Source organism: Rutilus rutilus (genome assembly GCF_951802725.1).
Source record: "Rutilus rutilus genome assembly, chromosome: 23".
Lineage (NCBI taxonomy): Eukaryota > Metazoa > Chordata > Actinopteri > Cypriniformes > Leuciscidae > Rutilus > Rutilus rutilus.
This window is the reverse complement of record NC_140233.1, coordinates 9,804,954-9,825,663: the sequence shown is the minus strand read 5'-3', so window position 1 is coordinate 9,825,663 and position 20,710 is coordinate 9,804,954. Positions and strand designations below refer to the sequence as shown.

Sequence of the window (20,710 nt, the reverse complement as noted above, 5' to 3'; positions counted from 1 at the left end):
GGCTGTACAATTTGGCGGAAAATGTTGTGAATTATTTATCAATATGTCTAAATAATTATTATTACTAAACAAATATTAATCAAAATAATAAATATTTGTATTGTAATATTTCACGTGAGGAGCAGCATGTACAAACCGAGCTGCCCTTTTTTTGGTATAAATTTGATATTTGTCAGGTTAGTATAGCTAGTTTACGATCCTTTTTTTTTTTTTTTTATGCACGTTTGAATTGGCTGCTAGCATTTCCTGAAGACATAAAAAGGCTTTCTGCCAGCAAAGAAGATTAGAGTTGTTGAGCATGTGCTTGGGTTTGGTTGCTGTGTTGTGTTTCCCTCATATGAAGTGTTTCAAGCGAGACAGGCTCTGGCAAATATAACGCTGATATGATTTGCTTTGAAAACAGCCTGCTCTTGAAACGTTTGTTTAGTCTAACTCCAAATCCATGTTGCCTAACCTTGAGCAGCTTCCAGTCAATATGTAAACCGCTGCAAACTCAATGTCCGACCATACTTGAGTGCGTTTGTTCTGATTGCATGTTATACTCCTTGCAAATAGGGATGTGAAAACTACATATTTTCATCGTCTAGTCGGTGGGTTGTCTGAATGACTGGTTGACTACTTTTGACTTTGTTTTCTCTCGGATAATGGAATTCAGCTGACTGACCTCTTTTCTTCTCAGGTACATGTATTGGACCGACTGGGGGGAGGAGCCGAGAATAGAGAGGGCGGGAATGGATGGCACCAATCGACAAATCATCGTACACAACCAAATCTATTGGCCCAACGGACTGACCATCGACCTCGAGGAGCAGAAGCTCTACTGGGCAGACGCCAAGCTCAGCTTCATCCACAAGGCCAACTTGGACGGAACGGCTCGGTCAGTTCCCTTATTCTTTCTCTCTTATTCTCAATTCATCTCCTTGTATTTCTCCCCCTTTACCATCCAGTTTGAAGCTGAATTGTATGGAGTCTGTGGCCCAATCCAAACACTCCCTGCACGTAGGCCCCCCCCCCCCCCCACCACCACTTCCGCCCACTCTTAACTTGAGATGACCTCCGTGCCATATACCACTGTAACCCGATCCTGCTTGGCATTATGGGTATGATTTGGGCCCCAAAGCCAAAGGGTTACATTTCCTTTTGTGTATGTAGGATTTTGCAGCAACTTCAATAAAGAAAGGTATGTCGGACCCTCTGCTATGTTGAGATTTGCATTGCTAGTCAATCTGCCAGAGTCGTATGGTCTGACTAGGCCTGTAGTTCAGCAAACGTCATTGAAAGAGGAAGCTGACCTATATCTGGAGACCGGAGTATCATAGAGATGTATGTGATTTTATATATGACAAATGATAATTGATTCCTTTTTTTTTTTTTTTTTAAGTGGCCATCTTTCATTAAAAACCGAATTATTTCATAATAATAACCTAATAATTATAATTTAATAAAATGTTTTTTTTTAATACATTAATAAAACTTTAAGTGGCATTCCTAGTATTCCTAAAATATTGAAAAAAAAAATATTTTTGATTATTTTTGAAATATAAATTTTTTTTCTTTTTTAAGTGGTGTTTCTATTCTTATAAAATACAAATCAATTTAGTGATTTAATTTCAATGTTGATTTATAAAATTGTATTTTTATTCAATTTTAATTCATTAATAATTGATTCGTTATTTTTTTTAAATGCCATACCCTGTCTTATATTTATCAGTCTGAAAAGTTAAGCTATTTTTGAATTATTAAATTAATAGCTGGCTCCCTAATTTAAGTGAATTCCTTATATGCCAAAAAAGACAAATCAATTAAAAAAATTATAATTTATTATTTTATAATTTCAATAAATAAGTTGATTCATTTGTAAATGCCGTTCCTAGTCATAGAGTTGTCAGTCTATAAAGATTGATTGATTTTAAATTATTTTTCAATTATTAAATTGCTAATTGATTCCTTCATTCTTTTTAAACCGTATTCCATAATTTATGTAGACGTTTTTTTTTCTCTTCTGTTTATTGCATGTTTTTTTCTATCCCTACTGTGTCATGTTTACTTTCAAGTAATAATTTACTCTGCTTGGTTATTCTTTGCCCACATTTGTTGTGTAACCTGGAAAACAACGGAGAGCATCTAGTGTAATTCTTTAAAAGGTCTTTTCGACTGAATCAGATTTGAGTGAGTGCAGTTGTCTTACAGCTGTGGATCAGTGGTGCGCTCTTTATTCCAGCTTCTTAATGACACACAATCCTCACACAGAATTGGCTGGAGAACAGACACTTTGTAGGGATACTGCTTACTGTCACATCTTAATTTAAAATGGTTAGCGCTTCTCTTTAAATGATTACCCTCGTTTGTTTTTAAAATAAAAAGCCCTTCGAACACCTTTGTTTAGTAGGTGTTTCAGATTGCTTGCTTCAAACGTTCCCGTTACTACCAAGAGTGCGTCAAAAGCTGTGAAAAATCTGGTTGTAATTACGTTTTGAGAACACTGACCCCCACACCACCACCACCCCTCCCCTCATTCTGCTGTTCGTCACACACTATTAAAATCGGGAGGGTGAACAACATGTCAAGTCTAACTCTTCCATGCACGCACACTGACTCCCCCGACCTAACCAGGAAAATTTATCCACTCTCGAGCCACTACAGCTTGATGATTGATGAACGCCATTTGTTGGAATGGCAGAATTATGGTTCTGAACACTTGTTGCTTTGATCCGCATCCATTTATTTTTGTCGGGTGGTTCAGAAGGCCGTCGTCCGGCCGGACAAGGGCGACAAGCGGCGCTCCGATGGACTCCAAAGGGAACTTCACTTAATAAGGGCAGCTGTACGGTTCGAGCACGGGGATGACTCCCTACTAACGACCGAAACAGATGTGGTCTTACAGGTCGATGACAGCCTGATTTGTTTAATTCCCCCCTCTTCTTGGAAAAGAAGTCCTATGGGGGGGTTTCGGTTTCGCATGAGCTCTAGATTTCCTGAAGGGTCTAAAAAAGACTTCAGTCCAAAATGTTGTTGGCTTCTTGTTGTGGTCTTAAATTCACGTTCTATATGCCTTTTTGGAAAGGGTAATACCTTTAGGCCTCTTATGTCTTTGAAATTGAGACATGTAGGACAACCGGAGTCCCTAACTTACATTTACTCGAATTATTTCCAATATAAAGAATTCCGACTGGATTCATAAAGCATGCTGGCTTGGAATGTGTGTTCCCTGCTGAAAAAAACAGCTTAGAGCATGACATTCCAAGCTGGTCCAGGCTAGTTTATACACATTAGTGCTGGTATAACTGGTGAATTTGGTTGACCAGCATGGTTCTGACTTCTGAACACATGAAACCTGGAAGTGTTGCCGTTTACATGAGTTAAAGGGGTACTACATGCGCACACACACAAATAAATTCTGTCATCATTTACTGAACCTCATGTTGTTTGAAACTTGGATGACTTTGTCTTCTGTGGAACTGAAGATGTTATGAATAATGTTTTTGTTTATACCGTCAAAGTCAATGGGGTCCAAAACAATGGAATTTTCTTTTCTTTTTTATTATATTTTGTTTAAAAAAATTAAATATATTTGACAGTCTCTTATGGTCACCAAGGCAGCATTTATTTGACCACAAATACAGTAAAACAGTAATATTGTAAAATATTTTTATAAAATAAAATAATGTTATCTATTTTAAAATGTTATTTATAAATGTTTTGCTCTCACTTATGATCAATTTGAAGAATCCTTGCTGAATAAAAGTATTTTCTTAAAAAAAAAAAAAGAGACCCAAACTTTTGAATGGTGTGATAAAGATAAAAGCTTTAAACGTCCAAAATGCAACATGTGTTGGCCATTCGAGCGGGCTGTCTATTTACATATATCTGTTGACGCTTGCAGAGAGGCCGTCGTGGAGGGTTCTCTCACCCACCCATTCGCCCTTACTCTTTATGACGAGACGCTCTACTGGACCGACTGGCAGACCCGATCCATCCACGCTTGCAACAAACACACCGGAGAGAAACGGAGAGAAATTCTTAATGGCATTTACTCACCGATGGACATCCAGGTGCTGGGCCAAGAGCGGCAGCCCAACAGTGAGTCTACACATTACAAAAACTCACAACACTTGTTGATAGATGGTGTGTTTTTTTTTCTTCTTTTTTTTGTCAAACCAGAAGAAAATACTAATTTTTATCCCAGGGCTCATGAGTTATGTGCTGGCCCTGAGATTCAGACTGTTTTGAAGCTCTAATGCACATCAAATTTTCACAAATCATGATTGCGAAGGAACAGAAATGTTCAGTGTTGCGCTCAGGTCAGGTTCCCTCAAGAGATCCTTCACATTCCATGTTTAATTTTTTTGTCCTTCTTTCAGCACTTACAGTACAGTCTCTTTGTAAAAATTTCGCCCTTTTGGCCCATGAGGCAATCTGGGTAGAATAGTTCTCAGGGACTGAAATTTTTCAAGTGTCCTGCATTCCACTCTGAACAAATAAACACAGCTCCTCAGTGGAGACAGGGAACAGTCCCAGCACGATCCCACCCCCACCTTAGTCTGTGTGTGAGGATGTGGGTGTGGATTGCTCCGGAACATTTCACAGCCTGCAAAAAGCCCAACTATAATGTTTGTTGTGTTGGAGGTAAGATAATAAAGAAAGGATGTAGCAACCATCATGCAAATAAAGGGTGAAGTTCTAGACCAGTGAAGGCTGATATATATAAAGTATATACACAGACATACATACAGTATATATGAATTTAATAATATATATATGGGATATATATATATATATATATATATATATATATATATATATATATATATATATATATAATATATATACACACACACACACACACACATATATTATGTAAACACAAACTTTTATGTCAGATGCGATTAATCGATTTGACCGCACTAATTCATACTGTGTGTATATATATATATATATATATATATATATATATATATATTGGGGTAGTACATATATATATATATTTTGTAAAAGTAATACAAAACACTTTAAATTATTTATATATATATATATATATATATATATATATATATATATATATATATATATATATATATATATATATATATATATATATAATTTAAAGTGTTTTGTATTACTTTTCTTACTAATTATTTGTGTTACTAAATACACAGATGCATAGTCAATCATTATTCTTTGTCCTTAAAAATGTGCCAGTATCAATATTTTGTGAATTTCCTCAAGTGTCCCTGAACTGTGGACCAGTCATCAGTCAATATGCTGGGCAGACACCACATCTGCAAGCAGCACTGAGAAGAGGGGGGATGACAAGTGTTGGGTCAGGGCCGCATGTGTTTTCCTGATGGGAGCAGATGCATTTTCTGTGAGGGTATGGCGAGCAGAGCGTGACCTGGTGGAAATGGAAAAACCTGTTACAGGAAATAAAATGTTTTTGCTGCCACCTGCTATTGTTCAAGGGTTGCAGTTTTGTTTAGGAACTGAGCAATGCTGCTTTTTCGAATCACAGGTGAAAAGGAAGTTCATGGCCGTTTGATAACAAATACTCCATCATATGAGGAAAATCTCAAGAGTTCCCCAAAAATAACATCATTTTTCAAACAAGTCCTACTGTAGGAAAGGAAAATCACAAATTAGATCTCTCTATTATCTTAATGGTTTCTCCTAGACATAAATGTAATTAAACTTAGACTGTTCCTTAAATCATCTTCACCATATTTTTCAGATTTGCTGATAACAACCAGTTGATATCTAAATTAAGCAAAACATTACTAAGAACTCCATTAAGTCTCCTGAGCAACCTTTGAGTTGGGTTAATCTGTTCAAGCCATGGTTATTTAAATACCAGACCTGTATTTACAACATAATTCACTGCTCTAAAACATTAATCGCCCTATCTGATAAACTTTCTCAAATGAAGGTGTTGATGTGGTGAAACATTCACACACTCTTTAGTTTGCTTTGTTTTCTGGTAATTTTTTAACCTAGAGGTCATTGCTCTTTGCAGTAATGTCTAATAAACAACAGTTTTATAGCTTTCCTCTTTCCCTGTCTTTGCTCCACAGTTCAAACTCCATGCAGTGAAAGAAACGGAGGCTGTTCCCACCTGTGTCTCCTCTCTCCCGTGCCGCCCTTCTACAGCTGTGCTTGTCCAACAGGGGTTAAACTCCAAGAGGATGGAAAGACTTGTCGACCAGGTAAAAAAGACGGACAGATAGATAGATAGATAGATAGATAGATAGATAGATAGATAGATAGATAGATAGATCTCCTTTTCTTTGAGGAGAATGGAAGGGTTGTGTTGCATTTATAATTTTATTATGATGTCCCTGCTCTCGAGCGTAAAATTAGATTTTTATGAACTGTGGCCTTTCATGGGCTGGTTTTGGGATGAGGATTGGCATACTTTGCATCTATAAAACATTTGCATCCTGTCCTGCGTAGAAAACCATGACAGAGACTAATGTTTGACAGATGGCAGCCCCTTTGAGTTCCCAACTCAAAATCACTCTCCTCTGATTCAGCAACCATGAATCATAACCTTGTTCCATAACATCTGAACAATTTCCCTCCGTTTTCTCATTCTCACAAGAGTTTTAGCCTAGAGGAAGAGCTAGTAAACGTAGTTTGGGGCTTTGGTGGTCCTTTGTCAAGGTAACCATTTAGGGGCTGACCAGGTTAGACCAAGGTTTTGTGCGTTTAGGTCCAGTTCAGGAAATCTGTTTGTTTGAATTACTCAGGGGTTTGTATACATTCCCACGTCTCCACACTTCTTAAAGAGTGCCCCTTTGCTCATTGTACAGCACGTTTCAAAAAGATGGACCCGATTTGAAATCGCTACATCTCTGCAACCACGAACCGCCCATGAATGAAACTCTGACCACTTGAAAGGGTGGGGCATAGAGTTTAAATGGCCGCCGCTAGATACCTCTCCCAGCGCATCAACAGCCTCTAGCCTCAGTTGTTTGTAAGATGGTGAGATCTTTTTGAAACACCCTGTTAATTGTTGATAAAGTCATGGGGTGCTTGAAAGTAAAGGGAATTTTAAAATGACATTTTCCTGCTCTGCAAATATCGTTGAAATAGATCAAATCATGGGATTTATCTGTTAAAATTGTTCTTTTAAAATGTTTTTTTTTTTTTACTAACTTTTAATGAAAAAATCTTATTTCATTAGTTAAATATAGTAATTATAACAAAGTAAACTGGGGACAGCAGAAAGATCGAGTTGTATTTGTATGCCCAAAAAGGACTTTTTCCACAAAAGTGAAATGCATTTGACTGTTTGCAATTTAAAATGAATGCAATTGTTATTTTGTTCTTGATGAGGATGTACATTTAAGCATTAAGGGCTACTCTAAAATCAGTCGTCACCCCTGGCTTGCTTAAGGGTTTTTTTCCCAGCCTCTACAGAACAGACTCATCCATTGTATCTGTGCACCCAGCCTGTTAACAACAGACTGCTCTTTTATTAGAAAAAGTTACATTCGCCCCTTCCCAAGTTGCTCTGCCTTTCTACTTGAATTTATAACTCCTTCAAATTTGAGGTAGTGTATTCCCAAGCCAGGAAACAATAAGATGTATTCTTTAAGTCCTCATTCCAGTGGTGCAAGTGAAACATGTAGCTGTCCAGAATTGCGTTAGTGGAGGACAGGGGAGGTTGTCTGGCCAAATGAAACATATTCCCACTGACCTCAGGATTAAGCAACCCTCCTGAAAAGTTAGACAACTAATCAGAACTCAAACAATACCTCATTGTACTGGACCTTGATTAGTGGCAAGGCAAGGGCACAAGCGGGTCCAGTAGGACAAAGGATTAGCATGAGCAAACGTCCAAACCTTGTACTTGTTTAGCTTGGTTGGCTAAATTGAAGGCATTTGTTTTGGTTTTGTCAGACGTCAACTCACTTTGATAACATGCAAGGCAGAACGAAGGACAAATTAAAACCAAAAGCAGCAAAAAAAGCACAAGAAACCCTAGAGGAGCTGTTTTCCCTCTTCTTATTGGTGTCAGCGCTGATGGATGTCACTACTTATTGGGTGCCGTGGACCGCAGCTGGTGTTGTGGGTACTGAAGCGTACTCGGTTACAAAGAGAGATTAAATAAGGACAAGGTTGGACCTAATTGCTTCCACAGATTGGGTCTAGACAGATTCTACTATTGGTATTTAAACCTGGCATGTGGTTTTTGTAATGGAGCAATGCGATCTCGCAATGCAACGTCTGCAGGGACAACTCTGCAATTCATGCTACTAATTGCTATTGTCAGCCTTAGTTTTCTTTGACGAGTTGAATTTATGCCCTAGGCATGGTAGTGGTCTTAATATACATCTTTGTAGACCTTTTTGCATGATGTTTTAATAGTTCCTGTCATCCTAATTAATATAGACAGTGTAGGTCAAAGGCCACAGCATCTCTGGTACATGAATCTTCATTGTTCTCCTGCTCAACCGTATGAGCAAATCTCTATTTTATTCCCAGGGGCAGAGCAGGTGCTTCTGCTAGCTCGCCGTACGGACCTTCGGCGGATATCCCTGGACTTACCTGACTTCACGGACATAGTCTTACAAGTCAGCGACATCCGGCACGCAATCGCAATTGACTATGACCCGGTTGAAGGATATGTCTACTGGACGGACGATGAGGTTAGGGCCATCCGCCGCTCCCGGATTGATGGAAGCGACGCCCAGACTCTGGTCACCAACGAGATTAATCATCCAGATGGAATTGCGGTGGATTGGGTGGCACGCAACCTCTACTGGACGGACACTGGCACCGATCGCATTGAGGTGACCAGACTCAATGGCACTTCTCGACGCGTCCTCATATCTGAGAACCTGGACGAGCCACGAGCCATCGTGTTGGATCCAATAAATGGGTATTAATGTTATGCACTTAATTTAAGGTAATTTCTGAGATCTCTAAGGAGATTCCCTTTGAAATACCTCTTGATTCTGTTTTGCAGATACATGTATTGGACTGACTGGGGGGAGATGGCCAAGATCGAACGAGCAAACCTGGATGGCACTGACCGTGTCGTGCTGCTAAACACCTCTCTTGGTTGGCCCAATGGTTTGGCCGTTGACTATGTCGCAGGAAAGCTTTACTGGGGCGATGCCAAAACTGATAAGATTGAGGTAAGTCAGTTAAAGTTTTACTTTAAAGGAGAATTACTGTGCTGTGGTGTCACATTGTTGCGTGGTTTACTCATTACATTTCCCTTTACTAAAAGCATATATGAGTAGCAATTAAATTTGATGGTGTTCCATGCTCAACAAGGTGAATTGAGACTCTTGCTTTGGTGCTGATTGAATAGTCTGAATATGTGGAGTAATGAGAGGGGACCTGAGAACTGGCAGAGAATCCAAGGGCAAATTCCTTGTTGAAAGTGAGCAGCTAGTCCTTCAAGTACTTCCTTGAAGTGATCATCGTAATGGCCTTGTCGAAGGCTCTTTCTCAAAAACATCCAGTAGTTTATTCGAAACTAACATTTGAATTCCACCCCTATCCTGCTGTAAGTGAAATTGCAGGAAGATTCTAAAGAGAGTGTCTTGAGACACATGTGAGACTTGAGAGTGCATTAAGTACACATTCTCCATTGACACTGTCAGCTTATTAAGCTGTTTCAGTGTGGAGTGGTTTTGGAATCTCAGACTAGTTGTGTAATATCTCAAAAAAGAGGGACACCAGACATCCGGTCAGTTCCCGAACTTTTGTTTTTGTTCGAAACCCCAACCATTGTGAAACCTCAAGTATATTTGAAAGGATTTCCTGTGTAAGGTTTCATATTTAGATGGATTTTTTTTCTGTTTTAGCATTCTAACTCAGGCCTCAGACCAAACATCTTGATTTATTCTGTCATAATTTCTCTCTGTCTGTTTTTGTTTCCTCAGTGTCTGTTCTTTTGTGGCACAGGCTTCTTGGTTTGGGCGTTTTCATGGTTTGGGCATTGTGTAATTAGTCAGCTACCTGTAGGCACAGGTCCCTGGGTGTCATAATACAGAGTTTTTTTTTCATGCAGTCAATATGCCTGAAAGCCTGTCTTGTAAACACAAAAGAAGCTAAGGAAACATCCCCCCTCTTATTTTCTCGTGCTCTTTTGCTTTTTCTTCTCACGCTGACTCTCAACGATCTTTTCAAACCTACCTCTCAATATATTTCTATACTTGGACTAATATTCTCTTATTCTCTTATGGATTCCATTAATATTTAATTTATTAACAATAGTTAATGCATTAGGTATCATAAACTTACAATTAACAATTTTACAGCATGTATTTAGTGCTAATTTATAAATAATCTATTGTTCACTGTTAATTTATATTTTTTCATAAAATTCATAATATATCTAATGTTATTTTTTACTATTTGAAATGTTAAAAATGTGTTTGAATGTGAAGTTAATATTAACCTAGATTAATAAAATTGTTGTTTGTTAGTTGAGGAAACCTAATGTATTAACTCACATGAACAAATTTAACAAATGGAGTGCATTATAGATCAATCTGGAATTTGTCAGTCAATAACAGTACGGTCAATTACATGTTATGTAAGCCCATAAACCTGTTAACCTAGGTGTGTGGCAAGTTTATGTAAGCGCACTCAAACTGTGCCTTTAAAGGGTAGGTATTATTTATTGATACACTGAACTCCCAGCGAGCAGCCTGCTTTGGACGTTTTGCTGACAGTCACAGCTAGCAAAATGCCATCACAGCTAACCTGTTCGTAACCCTGGGCTTTTTTCAGTCTGCCAGGTTCCCTGCTGTGGCGTTTAAAGAGAAGGGGCAGTAGGACAGGCGGGCCGAAGGTGAACAGCAGGGCAAGGGTGGCCTAAAAACCACCACGACACTGCACAAGTCCCTGTTTGCGTGTACTCTGCTTTACTCTCTTTGAGATGCGGAGGTGTTTTCTGTGGCCGTCTAAGGGAGGAGCTAGGTGGTGTTTTCCTGTGTTAAAGCTAAGCTGAATGAGTTGAGGATTAGGGCACTCCTGCTGACAGATCGAGTTCGGTAAAAGGCCAGATGCTCATTGAAGTCCACGTGCAACACCTTCTAGAATAATCCTCTCCAAATCATCCCAATGAAGGACTACTGAGCACTGGCACTCTTTAAAGCTGTGTTTCCTATAAAAATATATATATATTTTTCCCTATCCAGTGGTTTATATATTTTTTGGAGCCCATAGCCTCGTAGGCAACATATAGCACGGTTGCGCTTCGGGCGGCCCGGGTTTGAGTCTTGGTTCTTTCCTGATCCCGTCCCCCTCTCTCTCTCCCAATTCACTTCCATGTCAGACTTCTACACTCTCCCATCTCAAAGGCAAAAATAAATCTTTTTTTTTTTAAACACACTGTATACTTGACTGACAGTTTCATCGTATTCTCCACAGGAAAGAGAGTAGTAGGTGTTTTTTGTTCATTTGCAGCCTAGGTTTTATAATCAGTTCCGCCATTGAGCAACAGAAAGCCCTTTTTTTTGAGAATCGACATTTGGATGAATTTGAAATTCAGATGGATTGGTCACTCACCATCACCCCGGGAACATTGTGTTGCTTGGATTTAATGAAGAGTTGAGTTATATTTCATTGAAGTTACAATCTTATCTCAGATGTTTCTTCCTTGCTTTTTTTGGGAGAAATAAAAATAAACACAAATAAGATATTTATTTACTTAAATGCAGGTATCTTGGTAGATCTGATTGCAGTGTGAGACATTGTTGAGATCTTCTCTGAAACTCTAGAGGAGACTTGTAAGATTACTGTGGCCTTTCTTCTTTGAAGTAGGAGATGCAAGCAAATGTCTCCATTTAATGTCATCGCTGTAAATGACGAAAAAACGATTGAGATATTAATGAGCACAGTAACGGTTTTATTGCTAACGTTACTCTTTTATTAATCTGTTATGCATTAGCATTTCATTATCAACTTTGTCTTAAATGTTACTCCTTAAGATAAATACAAAAAAAAAACTTTTTTTTAAACAAATGAGACAATTGCTCAGATAATTTAGTACAGAATTTAGCAGTTATCTTGGCAGATCTGAGTGCTGCATGAGACATTGTTGAGATTCCTGGGGACTGAGGAGTAAAAGTCTGTTTAATCTCAGTGCTGTAACTGAGAAACAGTTGAGACATTAAATAAATATCATGTGTGATTGTTCTTTCCTATTGGGATCGTCACCCCAGAGGAGCATTATTATTGCTCGTTTGTTGCTCTTTATTGCTCAGTTATTTATCATTTGAGGATCAACTTTGCCTCAAATGTTTCTTCTCAGTTAATTTAATCTAGATGAATTTGATGAGAAATGTTTGAGGTCATACTGATATTTCTGACAATATCTTGGCAGGTCTGAGCACAGTTTGAAAGACTGTTCTGGTGATACTCTAGAGGGGACAGGGTTGTTTTCTGAGGAGAAAAATCTGTTTAGCAGAAGACTTCATTCATTTGCTCCCCATTTAATGTCATTAACGTGTAGGAGAAACAATTGAGATATTAAAGAGTCCTCATTCAGGATTTTTAAGTTCCTTTGAAAGTGTTTTGAAGGGAGATTCGGGACACACTCTTTCTCCTGTCTGGCTGAGGAGGGAAGCCCTGCGGTCATGTGTTCAGAACTGACCCCCTGCCTACTCCAGAACAAAAGCCGCACAGAATAGACGCGAAACCTCGCGGAGGTCCTCCTCAATCCACGCACGCCACCCCACCCCTGCACCAGATGCACTTTTTGGGTGGCTGCGCCACATTCCCCAGGCTCCTAGCAGCTGACAAGTGTGTTCTGTTCTCTTTTCTCACAAGGGTTTTTCAGATTCACCTTAATGGAGGCGGAGGCCATTCTTTAGCTGGCCCACTTACCCTCTGAAAGGAAGAAAAGCCCTTGAAGTGCTAATCGCCGTAGTTGCAGGACAGCCCGGCCATCAGTAATTTCTCATTAAAGATTTTCTTTTTTGCATACTGATGCTCGCTTACCTCATTTCAGCTGCCCTTTTTGTTTTGAAAGGGCCGATTCTGGACTGCCTCCGAACAGAGTCACATTTACATGTTACTGTTTGCCTTTTTTTTTTTTTTTTTTTACCCGCTTGGCTCCTTTTGGTTGATGGTGGGTATGAGGGAGGGCGGTTCTTTTTTAGGAGCTGAAAACAACATTAAGTTTTAAATGAGGAGTTTTGAAAAGTGCCTTCTGGCATTTGGAATGTGGCTGTTCACTGCCTGAATGGTTATAAATAGAGGAATGGAGGCTTTCGGGCCCTCCTCCCTCCCTCTTGCCTTCTTGCTTTTTTCCCCCCCTTTAACACGGCTGGTGATAGGCCATGTCTGAAAAGGCCTTTTTTTTTTTTTTACCTTCCTCCATGAAAAGTTGAATTGCATTTGGGGCTAGGGACATTTCCATTGTTAATTTTTCATGTTTGTGAAAGGACAATGTAGCAGTTTCTTCAACCTGTTTTTGAAACATGGGTTTTAGATTTGACAGAGTAATGTTTCTGTTAAAATAGTGTTATGTTTTTCTGTAATATATGGCTGCCATAATTGACCTTATAGGGATAATTCGCCCCAAAAATGTGTATTCTGTCATCATTTACTCTCTTAAATTTAAATTTAATTTGTCTTCCTGTTTTCTTCCTTTTTCTGAAATAATGGTGAGAATACCAAAAAAATTATATATTTATTACAAAAAAAAACATAACAGAATACATTTCAAACACTTGACGGTCACTTTTTTCCATGCAATTGCAATTCAATCCATAGAGCATCAAAAAAGATGCAAAAGCACCATAGAAGTAGGCCATATGACACGTGCACTCGTCGTCTTAAACCATTTGATAGCTGTGTGTGGGAAACAGACTTATATTTGCATTACAATTAACTGAAACTATTGAATAAATTAGGATTGAATCAGTTATTTATTATTTATTTTATTTTTGGTTTTATTTGTGGTGATTCATCCCCTTTTAAAGCGTCACTGCTACAATCATGCACTTTCAAACGGACATCCGAGCTTCTCCTTGTGTGTTCATGAATGCAGCTATCTTCAAATCTATCTTCACTTCACTCAGTGACCCGATCGCCCAGCAGTTAACAGCTCACTGAAGATAGTCAGTAAATAATATTGACTTAAATATCCTCGCACAAAGCTATTGACTTCAGAAGACTTGGTATGTAGCGCATTAGTATTATGAACCACTTTTATGATGCTTTTGATAAAAAGGTTTTTATTCTTACGTTTGACTACACTGAAGCACATCCAGGGACCTTTGAGTTCGCAGTCGACCACCTGGAATATCCTCACCTTCACGATACAGCGCTCCAACTGGTGCTTCAGGTTCATGTTCTCTTTAACGACCGAAGGATCATTTGGTGTGCCAAGAGCATCCTCTTTCATCTCAGGTCCTCCTGAAAAGGAGGCTTGATTATTGGCACTTTGCACTGGAAGGTTTTTTTCTTAAACTGTATGGGAATTGTGGGGCTTTCATTTCTGTCGCTCTCTCCGTGTGTTTTCGCCTATTTACTGTGCAGTCAAACTCTCCCCCTTCTTCACCCCACCCCTTTGAACCCTTTAGATGTCGCCGCAGACCCCCTCAATTCACCCCCTCGGTGTAGAGATGTTTAAGATAACTCATTTGACTGATGTGCCGTCCTCGGTTTAGTAAGTCCCTTGCTTTGTGGGGCAGTTATGTAGATTCTGCTTTCACAGAGTCTTTCTTTTGTGACCCTGATTGTGCAGTGCCATGGGTGCCTTCTGGGTTCCCATAAAGGCAAATATGTAGAACAGAGTGAAGCAGAACTTGCGCAAAACAGGAGGGCTTTTTTTTAGGGTCGTCTCAAGCAGAGATGCGAGTATTGTTGAGGAAAACTGTTTGAAGAGGATATCAGAGAGTAGTTTACAGTAGGTTCGATTAGTTTATTTATTTAAATATATATTTTTAATGGTATCAGGTGAGCCTAAAACCCTTATATTTGTCTACTAGTCAGTGAGTTGTCTAAACAGCTAGTGGACTGATCAGTCTTAAGGAAACTACGTAGTTTTGCACATACCTAAACCTAAAATGTGTTGTCCATTTCTTGTGCAGTCTATAATGATAAATGAAATTATTGTATTATACCAATCTCTTTGCAAAACATTTTTATTCAGTTCTGTATTGTCTATTTGCCTCGCTTAAATAGCCTGTTAAGTCTTAATAGCTACGTTTTCCCCCTTTTCTCTTCCCTAAAAGTCTTAATTTTCCTCTCAATAAAGCCATTTGACTACAATGGATCTTGAAGTGCATTTTGATGGCCCTTCAGTATGGCAACGCCGTGACAATGAAAAGCAACAGCTTGAAAGAGGGCTTTTATTTGCAGCAGAACGATGTGAGGTGGCCGAGGGCTCGTCTACTGATGGATGCTGGCAAAAAAACATAAGTGTGAAGAGGATCAATAATGCTTTTCTCTAAAGTCCCCCAAAGCGTTTGCTCCAATGGCCCTGGCACATTGTGGCCGGCGGGAGCCGTGAAACTTGATTTGCACAGGGTTTTTCCAGCGAGGGGCCTCTCGCTAAAACATTGGCCATGCTAATGATAGTTCTTTTGTCTGAGTTAGCGGCACATCCAAGGCCCATCAGAGTGAGGGCTGTTTTGATTTGGACGGTAGTGGTAGAATAAGCTGTTTTGAAGAGGCTGTGAGCTTCAAATGCATCTCCGTTTACATGGAGTTCGTACAGGTGATGGATGTCCCACACAGGTCTGGCAGACTGCCAGAGAACTTCCTTCCCAGGCAGGAAGTTGACATGTTATATTTGTATACTATATTATTATACTACATCTGAAATAAGCGATTATATAGCTCATTTCAGATGTAAGAAACCTAAGTAGTCATATAGTTGTTATTAGTAGTATACTGTGTACTGTTATAGTATTTTTTTTTAAACTTTGAATTAGCTTTTATTTTAGTATTTTATTTAAATTCACATTAGGTTTTAGTAATATTGTTGTGTGCTTTAGTCTTTTTTTTCCAGTTTTAGTAATTTTAGGATTTCAACTTAAACTTGCCCAGGCAACATTTAAGCTTATGTTTTTCAGACAGTTGCCAAAAACAATTTGTAATAGTTTTAGTTAATGATGACAATGACATATGTATATGTATGTGGATGTATGTTCGTCACTGCAGTCATCTTTGCTTTGATTGCAATCCTCATCCATCAAAACTTTACTAGTGAGACGCTGGTTTGCTTTATCCAGCCGAGCGAAGTAGTTTGCGTATCATCTGGCTATACAGCTGTGTTTTGATTTTCTGTTTAGTCTGTATTTCACACAGTGCTACGCGTGAGGCTTCAGAAGTAATCACACACTATGACAATTTTCTTTACATTTGCACTGTTTTGGACTGATTGATCAAATTAATTCGCTTTCTGGATCATTGGATTGAAAACTTTCCCGGAGTTTAGCGGTTTAAAATGATCTGATCGCAAACAGAGAAGCAAAATCGGGTTAAAGGGTTAGAATAGAAATCTCCATCTACCAGGGTTACAGGTGCTTGCACCTTTGTAACTGCTTGTATATACGTTAATGGCGCAATTACACGTGCTTCAGTCATTTATTTGCATTAGATTAATTTCACGTGATAAGGATTGAATTAATTGCATGCATTAACGTGAACAGCCCTAAAAAAAAAAAAAAAAAAAAATATATATATATATATATATATAATTTACTTATTTTTTTGTATAAATGATGATTTAACTAGGATTGTAAAAAGGATTTAACTTGGATTGTAACTTGGCAGTATGTTGACCTTGTGTGTATGTCTTTAACTTAGTCTGTAATTGAATATTGCCCAGAAAACCGTAACATGGAATCGATGCCCACCATGTAGGCACGATGAGTGGTCTCTGCTTTCGTTTTCTCACTAGAATCTGCTCAAATGTAACAGAATTGCAAATCCAGCCAGTGGTAGTCCAAGCCAAACAGCACTATAGTTAATTGCCTGGTAACAGTTTGTTGCTGTTGCTGGCTGTTTCACCATGAGGTCTTAAACTTTGATGTTCCAGGCTCCAAGGATACACGGTTTCACTTGAATTATAGGGGTATAAAAGACACCTGACTTTCGTAATATTTTCCATCTCCTGTGGCCAGCTCTGCGCACACAATCCAGCAATTCTTTCACTAATGCAGTTTTTTTAGAAATGGTTTGAGAAAACAAAAACGCTCAAATGTAATATTTTTTACAGGCGAGCAGGGCTTTGACAGCCTGCAGAAAAGCTTGAGATGGCTCTTCATTATAAAGTAAATTAATAAATTGTTGTGTCTGCATATAGTGTTTTATGTGTGCTTAAATAGTAACAGTTTTTAAAAAACATAACATTTGATATTTATTCCCATATCTATGCACATGGCATTGTGTTTTGGCTTGTTTTAATCTGAATCATCTGTTCTACAATATGTTTGTTTCATGTAGTAATAAGGAAAAACACAAAATATTTGGAGCAGGATGTTTTTTGTGTGTACCGTCCGTACGGCGTATCTTGTTAAAAACATTTTTTGCAGCTTAAGAAATTATTTTTGATACAATTAGAGCAAACAATTGTCCGTTTTAAAACACTGGACCAATCAGATGGATCATGGGGCGGGATTATCATATTAACATGTACAAGCATATTATACCTATTACATTACAGTGTGTTGCGTAAATCCACCTGTAAACATGCACTTTTCAATATAGGCCCTTTCTAACAATATATGAAACTACAATTCTTTGTTATGATTATCATATTTTGTGATTGGAAATTCACAATTTATAGCAGTATTTTAGATTTGGTCAGATTGCTTTGCTTGTAAGCATTGTAAGGTCCAGTTTCTGAGCTTTCATGCAACACTGAAAGGGTTAAAATACAAAAAGTATGACATGAATCAGTTGTCTTACTGACCATAAAATGCTGTTTATTGTCAGTTATCATTATTTGCCTAGAAATGTTATACGGGTGCCTCATGCTTTTGCAACCGGTTACTCTTTCCCTGTCTCTCACATTACAAGTGAGACTTGTGAAAGTGTAACGTCTGCCACCCTTGGCCTGGTTTCACTCAGCTGTCCTAGTCATTCCTGTAGCTTGGTTATTGTCACCGCAATCCATCTCATTTCCTGAGGGATGTTCGCCACTGTCCAACATCTGTCAGCGGGAGGGTGGTGAAGGGGGAAGTCGCCCAGCTCTCCGCTCCTGTTCTGGAGATGTTCACGGATTATTAACATAATACAGCAGCAGTCCCAAAAACACAGCAGCAGCAGTGTTGTGGTAAGCAGTCACCGGCAGCTGTCGACTCTGCTGTCTGCTCACAATGCATCCCATATGTACCCCAGAGAAAACACATTGTTTCTGAATTTACAGCCAATTGAGACTTGTAGCTTTCTGCTCGGGTTAGACAAACCTTTGGCTGTCCCAGGCAGAACGGCATACTACTGTAGAAAAATCAGCATGGGAACATTTAAAGTTTATACGAGTCAAAGAACATTACGAATCCATTGATTTCAGTGGGAGTTTGTGGAAATGATGCTGAGTCACGTGACCAGACCATCAGCGAAACACACACTGCTACATCAGGCTTTAAGTTTACAGACAGGAATTGTATGTTGGATAACAAATTAATTTGTGTTGCATATAATCTAATAATGATATTATAAATATATTATAAATTAATATGTAATTTATGTATATAAGTAATAATTATACTAATAATATATCATATATTTTAATATAAAATCATATGCAATGCAAATTAATATTAATACTATATTAATAGAAGAATATTGTGTATGTATTTTTTTTTGTGTGTTAATTTTCATATTGAGATGGATCGATGCTTTATACCATGTTCACTGTAACACGTAAATTTGATCTTTTATATTCAAATAATTTATTGGTCACACTTTAAATTAGGGTCCAATTCTCACTAGTAACTAACTATAACTTTTGCCTCAATAAAATACTAATTACTGCTTATAAATAATTAGAAAATAAGTAGTTAAGTTTAGGTATTGGGTAGGATTAGGGATGTAGAATAAGGTCATGCAGAATAAGGCATTAATATGTGCTTTATAAGTACTAATGAACAGTCAATATCCTAGTAATATGCATGCTAATAACTAAGCAACTAGTTAATATTGAGAATCTGACCCTAAACTAAAGTGTTATTTTGGCCAAAGAGAATGAGTCACTTTTATTGTTTCAACTGCCTTATTGCTGTCTATGAACTTAAATGTCGCATTTGTGACAGTTTTGGTAAGACGAATACTTTCCTCTCGACTGTCTGACCTTCTCATCTTACTGCTCTTTGTCAAAACATAAGAGCTCCACTCCCCGAGTCTGGGTGTGTGAGGGGGTTTTTTTCTCTCAAAGAAGCGTTAGGCATCTGAAAATAATAGCATTTACTTATGTTGGCCTCCTGTTTATGAATAGTGTAAACAGGATACAAACATTTTTGTGAGGTTGGTCTACGTGTCTCCTTAAATTCGGAGATGGTGCCAGCAAGATTTAAAAGCATGAAGCCCAAATGGAAAGTGTCACATACTCAATAAAACTAGGATTTAACTGTTAATTAACATGTTAATTTATATAAACTTCTGTATTATATATATATGTGTGTATATGTGCGTCTGTGTGTGTTCATATATTTATATATATATATATACAGTAAATAAATATATAGAGTATGTGCATATATTTATTATTTTGTAACTTATTTACATTTGTCTTTTTGTTTTTGTCTCCAGACTGTTAGAACATCTTATATGGCAAGAAAAAGTATTTAGAATATCATTGTAATATCACTTTTATCTCCCAAGACGTATAAAGATGATGTCTCAAATGTGGCTCTTATAATAAATATCCGAGACCAACTGTTTAACATGCTGGTTTCTGTTGTATGCTGTCAGTTAAGGCCATGGGAATGATAACGTCCCTCTCAGGACTCCAGTAGCCCGTGGGAGTCGCCAGTAAGCGGATGACCTGCAGGAACATGAGACAATATTTTTGCAATTTCATAACCGTCAAGACGCATCTTTCATTCACTTTTTGATCCGCCAGCATTTCTCATCGGGAACTTTCTCAGCGCCGGTCTCCCCGAGCTCATTCAAAGTCGGAGGAAGTGCAGACGCAGCGGCGAGCAGAATGGCGAGACTTTTTTCTCTTTTCTTTTTTTTTTTTTAAAGGGAGAGAAGCAGAGTGGCCGATCATTCTGTTTGAATTAAGGCAGTGCTGTTCTTGGCCCAGACAAGCAAACAACAGATAAAAAGATAATATCATCCACAGCTGAGTCGGCCTGTCAGAAGAGCCGGCCAAACCTCAGGTGAAATCGTATGATGTTTCAAAGCTCACGCAGAAAGGGGAGGTTATTTTGCAGGATTTTATTCTTGACTGGGTAATTGAAAAAATCTGGCAGGTGACTCCTCAGGGTTTGGCATCCAAGTGCAGATGTGTATGTTCTGTTACAAGGTTTCACATTCAGCGTCCAATCGTTTTGATGCGTGAACACGCACTTTAGTCCTTTAGACGACAAAGAAAACAGATGTCTCTCTCTTGTCAAAATTGAGTTTATCAAGAAATCATAATTTTCCATTCCCCCCTCCAATGGAATATTTTGGAATACGAGTTATTTTTGTGATTATCTATCTATCTATCTATCTATCTATCTATCTATCTATCTATCTATCTATCTATCTATCTATCTATCTATCTATCTATCTATCTATCTAT

The 20,710-nt window shown here is 38.2% G+C and overlaps 1 protein-coding gene across 2 annotated transcripts in view; it reads left to right on the top strand.

The window, feature by feature from the left end:
* lrp5 (low density lipoprotein receptor-related protein 5) overlaps positions 1-20,710 on the top strand; it is a 57,436-nt gene that overhangs the window by 14,949 nt on the left and 21,777 nt on the right. For both annotated transcript variants that reach the window (XM_084396959.1, XM_084396958.1), the window contains exons 4-8: positions 680-877; positions 3,884-4,080; positions 6,066-6,197; positions 8,482-8,878; positions 8,966-9,137. In XM_084396959.1, coding sequence (XP_084253085.1) covers positions 680-877; positions 3,884-4,080; positions 6,066-6,197; positions 8,482-8,878; positions 8,966-9,137 — 1,096 coding nt within the window. The remainder of the gene's footprint in view (positions 1-679; positions 878-3,883; positions 4,081-6,065; positions 6,198-8,481; positions 8,879-8,965; positions 9,138-20,710) is intronic.